At 35.9% G+C, this 7,564-nt stretch overlaps 1 protein-coding gene across 1 annotated transcript; it reads left to right on the top strand.

Moving 5' to 3' along the window:
* Positions 1 to 364: 364 nt before the first annotated feature.
* Positions 365 to 4,710, top strand: LOC127087575 (uncharacterized). Its single transcript, XM_051028481.1, has 5 exons — positions 365 to 532; positions 1,110 to 1,223; positions 2,129 to 2,208; positions 3,798 to 3,922; positions 4,372 to 4,710. Exons 1-5 carry the CDS (start codon positions 480 to 482, stop codon positions 4,441 to 4,443), a joined length of 444 nt encoding a protein of 147 aa, XP_050884438.1. The 5' UTR covers positions 365 to 479; the 3' UTR covers positions 4,444 to 4,710.
* Positions 4,711 to 7,564: the final 2,854 nt, after the last annotated feature.

Below are 7,564 nucleotides of genomic sequence, written 5' to 3'. Positions count from 1 at the left end.
ACATCTAAGGTTTGTCTCTCGCATAAATCACCTTTCCGTATCGGCGACGAACACCAAACATGATTGCCAAATGATTAATTGAGATGTGAAACAATGACTCACAAAACGCATCTATTTATAACACAAAAATTGCATTTTACACTGAGGCTCCAATTGAATTGACGCCTCCTCTTAAGTACTACACAGGGGCGTCAATCCAATTGGCTAGGGCACCTGCCCTAATCAATCCAATTGGCATCCTGCATTCAATTTTTAAGAGGAGACGCCAATTGAATTGGCGCCTCCTCGTAAAAGTGGAGTAGTTTGAGATTTTTTTTGAAACCAGAGGTATTTTGGGAATTTCTTTAAAAAAGTAGGTTATTTTTGTAAAAAATTCAAATTAATCTTCCCATATTTGCTAAGGGCATGTAAGTAATTTCAAACTCGGCAATTTAACGACGCCGGGAAGAAAAACTTCAGTTTGATTTCAGACCCAGAATATGATCCTCGCGGTGTTGTTTGCGAACGCCGAGGGCAATATCCTCATCGAACGGTACACTTCAATCTCCTTCTTTCTGATCTATATATTCTACCTGCTAATTCCTCATTTCTTATTTTGTTCATAATTTTCTGCGGTTTGTTTGATCTGGATGCTGTTGAAACTTTCGATTTTGGTTTATCTTGATCTTTTACTGGATTAGATTAACACACTTGTTATTTCCTTAAGCATTTTCAAAATCAAATCTTTCACAAGTGTATATGTTTAACCCCTTGAATGCTTTAGCAACTAACGAAATTAATAGATCATATACCATATAATTAGGAATTTTTTAATCCTATTTTGATGTTAAATTGATAATTTGAGGATAGATTAGTGTTAGTTAGCTTCATACCTAAATATGCTAAAGTCCCATTAAGACAGCTCAGATGGTAGTTGTATAGGGTCGGGTGCAGACGCGCTGGTTTGAACCCACAACATCCCACTTGTTCATCTTTAATAAGGTGGACTCCAGCCACTAGCCTACTTAATAAAACAAAAGAGTAATATGCTAAATTGCTTCACTTTTTACATTACATGATTGAATTGAACCAAATGTTATTACCAGAACTTAGTGGATTTATGATTGCAGTTTTCATGGAGTTCCTGCGGAGGAGCGTCTACACTGGCGTTCTTTCTTGGTCAAACTAGGAGCGGACAATCTTAAGGGTGTAAAAAATGAAGAACTTCTAGTTGCTTGCCACAAGTGAGTATATACTGATTTCTCATTTATATGTGATGTATGATAGTAGTATTTTGTACCTGGATAGGTTGCTTTATATAATAGCATTTTGTAACTTTATCTGATTCTGAACTTGTGGGGAAGGACTAAATTTGGTTACTATGAATGTTGTGGCGAGGTAAATGGGTTGTTGAATGTGTGTATCTGAATCATTATCAATTAAGTACTATGACAGTGATCAGGGTAGTTAAGATCGAGTGCTGGCACGTAAGATCGTAAGATCTTACGTACCAACCAAGGATGTCTGAGAGTGCTACGATCAGAGAAAGATCGTTTTCGTTGCCGGTGTGGTCAAGATCGAGCTTTTTGAAGCAAGATTGTAAAAAAAACGTGCCGGGCCTTTTCTTTTTTGGGCCTAAATTATAAATCTTCATGTTTATGTGTATGTGTGTATAAATATATATGAAATTACTATTTTTCCCTTCAGTAGGATCTTATGTGCTGTGCTAGTGATTTTAGTTTTACGATCTTTCACAAACCGACCAATCCTACTTAAGATCTCGTGCTTGACTACATCAGTGATAGACTGCACATTTTGCATCTGTTCTTTCTAATGCAAAAAGATGAGAACAGAGTGAGTAACATTAGTTGTTTACTATGATATTTCAGATAGTGTAATTCTTAATGGAAAATATGTAAATGAGTCGTGGAATTGGAAGCTAAACAAATTACATGTGAACTTGTCCAATCAAAATCAGGAATAGATGTTACAGGATTCGCAGAAAAAGATATTGTTTGATTCATTGTAATTGCTGTTCATTCATATTCCTTCATTTTTGAATGTCATGTCTCATTCATATGTGATGAAACAGTTTTCCTATTAGTACATGGGGATTTAGTATTTTACTTCTACTTCTTATCTTTATCAGGTCAGTTTATATTGTATACACAATACTTGGAGATGTCAGTATATACGTTGTGGGGAAGGACGAGTACGACGAACTTGCTTGTATGTATTCTATGAACCAATCTTTTATATGTAATGATGGCAAATGGTAAAATAAAAGTAAACGAGTTACTCATCTCAGGTGTTGATGCTTTAATAAGGAATTGCAGCAATATTTCCTACTTGCTGATGGTAAAATAGAACATAGAAATGAATCACTTAAGTTGTTGATGCTTGAAAGTGGATATTTGTTTTTTTTTTTTTTGGATTGAAGTTGGATAAAAACCCCACATCTTATTAGAAAGTAATAGGGACAAACCCCAATTGAAAAGATTGTACACTGCAGAACTTCCGGGGTTCATCTGCTTATAGCCAAAGTCCCTAATTCTCGCGTAAGTAACAAGATATCACTCCCTCCTCTTATTTATATGCAACAACTTTATTTCTTTTAATTATCTCAACTCAACAAACTAACCTTCTCTATAATATCCCGTACATACATCTACTAGTCCCTCCCTCTCTTCCCAGCCTTGTCCTCTAGGTGATCAGTTTGCTAAAATATTATTCCGCCAGGGTCCACCAACTTGCATATTAAAGATAATAATGTCCTCTGATATCTGGTGATTGGATTTGTCTTTTCATCTCAGTAGCTGCATCAACATTTGTAAGGTTACTCACAGTTTTTGTCCTGGTCTGCAGTTCTCATTCTTGGATCTCATCTTTGAGACATCAACTATTCGACCACCTAATGTGTTGATTATTCTCTTGACTTATCAACGAGGCTTGATTCTTCTCTGTTACTGTTGTGTCTAGCACCCATGGCTTTGCCTCTCCTTATGTTGTCAATTGGGCTTCCGAGAATCTCGTCCATCCTGCACAGTGTTTCCTGTATCGTAGCCTTTATATTCCTTACACTAATGTTCATCCACGACCGTTGTTCCATTTCCCTTTCTTTCTATTTCTTCAATTCTTGCAAGCTTCTCTTCGCGGTATCCCCTCAACCCACCATTCTCATTTAGTCATGAAATGCTCCCTAGACAAAGGAGTTATTAATAAAAGATGGAAGCCTTCCCTCATATTCCCTATATTAATAGAAGATATACTACCAATTAAAGGATACTCTTGTGGTGTTGGAAGCATGGCTTTACATTTTAAATAACATAATGGAAAAGCTAGCAATCAGGTGAACTACTAGGGGTGCATCTTAGAATCTAAACTTAGAGGACACTTTTGTCTAACTTTCCAAGAAAACAAAAATAAAAACATTTAATTGAAAAACAAGGTTATTCGTTCATGCTAACGGTTGATGTCTTCAGCATTCATAATAATACCAAGTGACTCAAGCATATTGTTAAGGGTTGGAAATTGAAATTTTGTAAAAAATGTCTATGTTATAAGGCCAATTCTACAGGGCACAGGCGAGATAAGTCTTGCACCATGTACAGGTTGTTTCTAGCATTGGATCAATAAGTCTCACCATTGGATCAAGTGAGATATGATGAAATTTATTGATCAAAAGGTAGAAAACAAACGCGTGCGTGGTGCAAGACTAACTTACTTGTGCACATTAGGCATAGCCTGTTAAAGCTGTCAAGAACTTTAGTAACTTTATATCGATCATACTAATTTACCAATGTTTTGTTTCTGTCCAGTGTCGGAGGTGATCTTTACAATAACCTCAGCTGTAAAGGATGTATGTGGGAAGCCCCCAACTGAGCGTCGTTTCCTTGATAAGTATGGAAGAATTTGCTTGTGTTTGGATGAAATTGTATGGAAGGTGAGCAGACTTGGTGGGAAATGTTTATTAAAAGATCACAGCTAATTTTTGAAAATGTTCTCGGTTTACTCGTTCATTCTACATACCTTAGACATCGTTTCTTGACATTCACATGGTGTATGTTATCACATGTATCTATATAGTTATTATAGATATTGTTCTTTAATGTCAATTATTTTGCATGAGACCTGTCACATTATGATTATATTCTGCTATACACATGAAATGATACCCAATCTTATAAGAATAAATGTGAACTGAAGAAAAAAAAAAACACAATACTACTAAAACCAGATGGGTTTCCCCATATTGTTATGCAAAACTTGCTACTTTGTCTCTGTTCACTATACACACCTCTGATCCAATCTTTATCTTTTTGCATTCCATTGTTGCAAAGAGGAGATTCTGCTTGATGTTGTGCTTACATATTTTCTGTGTATCTTTTGAAGGGATATTTGGAAAATACGGAAAAAGATAGAATCAAGAGATTGATAAGGTTGAAGCCTCCTACTGAGTTCTGAATGAGAAATTCTGAGGCAGTCATTATAGAACGAGTGGTTTGAGTTGTGTGTTGAGCATCTTGTGAGTTAGAATGGCATGTAACCGAAGCCAGGCAAACCTCTAGGTATGATATTTTATCATCTAATATGGCGCAGGTGAGGATTTTGCTCGGCCCATAAATACTTGTATTAACATTAACATTCGCAATTGAAACATTTTGTTATGCTGTAACATCTATATTGATTTTATTCTACCTTTGCCTTGTGCAATGTGTACTTTTTCCATTCTTTCTTGGTTTTCTCTTCTAAGTATACTTTTGTCTGAAGAAACATGCTTTTTATTCCTATGAGGATTTTGACTGTTTATGAATTTAGTTTCAAATTTTAGGGTTTCTTCCAACAAAATTTTAGGGCATCTTATTCCAAATGTTGCAAAGAAAAATAAATTTGAAACGTCACAATATTAGGGTTTATGAATTTAGTTGGAGTCTTATTCTAGAAGCCATATGAAAAAGGTGGGCCATTAAAGTGGAATAGAATAAGATGCAGAAAAATAATGATATTCCATTCCGTGGAACTAAGTTTTGACAGTATTTAATGCTACCAATTTACTGTTAAAGTTATGGAAATTTTGCATAAAAAAGAAAGCGCACGGAAATTTAAATTGAGGTGTGATTCATTATTTTTGGTGTTTACTTACGCACGAGTTTGGCGAGGCGACAGAAGCACCAAGAAAAGCTTCTCAACACGTGATTCACTTTTTATTTCAGGTTATATACCAAGTGTCTATCTCTGATTGAAATAAAAATTCTTTAGAAAAATTCAGATTCAGATTTTATTATTTTCCAACCAAATTCACCATGACCACCACAACTCCTATACGAATTAAAGATCAACCAAAAAATAAATAAATCAGAAATTCTAATTTAATTGGCAAAACTTTATATCACTAAATCTGGATTTCATGTCTGTGACAGTTTTTAATTCGAACCATTGACCTTTAAATTGTTTCTAAGTTTTTAGTGATTATTGCTTTTTTATCTGCTAATAAAAAAATACAACATAGTCTAGTTAAGATGTGTGTGACAGTTTTTAGTGATAACTGTATAGAGATGTCAGAGATAGGAGTGCGAATTTGTGCGAATTTAAATATACGACATTTTAGTTGTTCATCCTTAATAAAATGGACTCATACACTTGACCTACTTAAGAAGAAGGGGTGCATATGGTGTGAATGTAGTAAAATTGACCTACTTAAGAAGAAGGGGTGCATATGGTGAATGTAGTAAAATTGGTAGAAGGAAAGGTGTGTCAGGGAAATAAGGAGTATGATCCGGGAGTTTATTCCTTATGATTTTTGTCATGTAATAAAATAGATTGTTCCTGACATATTGTTTAAGCTGGGATGGTGAAGAGGAGACTGTTATTCCTGGAGGAAGATTCTTGGTTGTGGATGCATGAGCTGGTAGTGGTTTGACCATAAGAATCAGAGGGAAAGTGTGCTCGTTTGTGATGATCTGGACAGGTTTCATAGGTCGGGATAGTAGATCCGGAATCACATTTTGGATTCATTTGATATGTTTTACAGAGAAATCATATATAGAAAACCAATCTTTGAGGCGAATGGTTTGAGGATCGGGTGACATCTTATTTTTGAATTCAAGGATCTTGGGAAAAGATGAATTATCCATCTGGACTTCAAACTGGTAGCCTCTTAGGTGGAAGTCAAACTTTTGAATTCCCATTTTTACGGCGAGAGCTTCCTTGTAGGTGGTGTGATAGTGTTTTTCAGCTTCTTTAAATTGGCCGTTGGCATGACCACAATAGTATCTTTTCCCCTCAAATTCTTCTATCACAACTGCTCCCCAATAGTGATCACTGACATCAGTCTGCATAATTCTTTTCCCATTTCCAGGGATTTTTAGGGCAGGTGGAGTTTGTGCGATCTTCTTCAAGGCTTCTACTGCTTCAGTTTGCATTGTTCCCCGTGGTGGGGTTTTTTTCTTTAGCATTTGTGATAGAGGACTCGTGTATTTCGCCATTCTTGGAAGGAAAACTCTGATATAATTGATTATACCAAGAAATTGCTGGATTTGCTTAAGAGTGAGATATTCATGAGGTTGGGGTTGATATTTTCCTTGGGAGAAATGCATCCCTAAAAAATCAATCTCTGTCTGGCCCAATTGATTTTTCTTTTCAGAGAGCATCATTCTAATTGGCCCAATAATTGTTTATGGATTTTTCATCTTTTGAGAACAATATCACATCATCAATATAGATGAGAATACTATTGAGAATGGGTTCAAAAATTCTTGTCATGGCTTTTTGAAAGAGTGGCGAAGCTACTTTAAGCACAAATGGTAACGCAGTCCATTGGTACTGGGCGTTAGGAATGTAAAATGATGTTTTGTAACGATCCTCGGGGGTTGATACCCAATTGCCAAAATCCTGACTTAAGATCAAACTTAGAATAGATCTGGGCATGTTTGATGAAAACATTTAAGGACGAGGCCTTTGGAATGGGAAATTTATCATCATTGAGAAAATGATTCAGAGGTTTGTAATCAATTACTAGCCTTTTTTTCCTCCCAACTTTGCAGATCTCTTCTCCACATAAAATACTTGACAAGCCCATTCTGATTTGGTGGGCTCTGTCAGACCTTGCTTGAGCAACTGGTTGCATTCTTCCCTAGCCAATGTATAATCTGATGGACTCATTCCCAGATGAGTGGTCTTGGTTGGATTAACATCTTCATTTAGCTTAAAAGGAAGTTGGACAAAAAAGTCCTTATTTTTCCATAGAGGTTTCAAATGGTGGAATTTTTCATGGTTGTCTGCGCAAAGTTTGAGTAGGTTGGACTTGATTTCTTCATAACCAACGGGGATCTTAGACATGGAATATAGTTTCAATATTCCGGAATAAGGCTTGACTTCTCTTTTGAATTTGATTCTTGTGGGGAGAATTTGAAGTCTGCTTGCTGCTGAATAGACATTCATTCCTACTACAATATCTTTGTTTGGAAGATTACTGCCAATGACCCTGGTCTAGACGATGCAGTCTGGGAAGAATTTAATTCCTATTTTCTCCTAGGTCATTAAATCTGTCTTAAAAACTTTCCCATCTGCTGCTACAAATATGCAA

This window comes from Lathyrus oleraceus, chromosome 5, assembly GCF_024323335.1.
Source record: "Lathyrus oleraceus cultivar Zhongwan6 chromosome 5, CAAS_Psat_ZW6_1.0, whole genome shotgun sequence".
Taxonomy (NCBI): Eukaryota; Viridiplantae; Streptophyta; class Magnoliopsida; order Fabales; family Fabaceae; genus Lathyrus; species Lathyrus oleraceus.
Note: the sequence above shows the minus strand (reverse complement) of the source record. Positions and strands in the feature narration are given on the sequence as shown.

What these genes read in the sequence shown, in the direction of transcription:
- LOC127087575 (XM_051028481.1), top strand. Translation starts at nt 480, where the DNA reads ATGATCCTCGCGGTGTTGTTTGCGAACGCCGAGGGCAATATCCTCATC. An exon ending in GGCAATATCCTCATCGAACG is followed by an intron (nt 533 to 1,109) that starts GTACACTTCAAT and finishes TTATGATTGCAG; the next exon opens with TTTTCATGGAGTTCCTGCGG. An exon ending in CTTCTAGTTGCTTGCCACAA is followed by an intron (nt 1,224 to 2,128) that starts GTGAGTATATAC and finishes TATCTTTATCAG; the next exon opens with GTCAGTTTATATTGTATACA.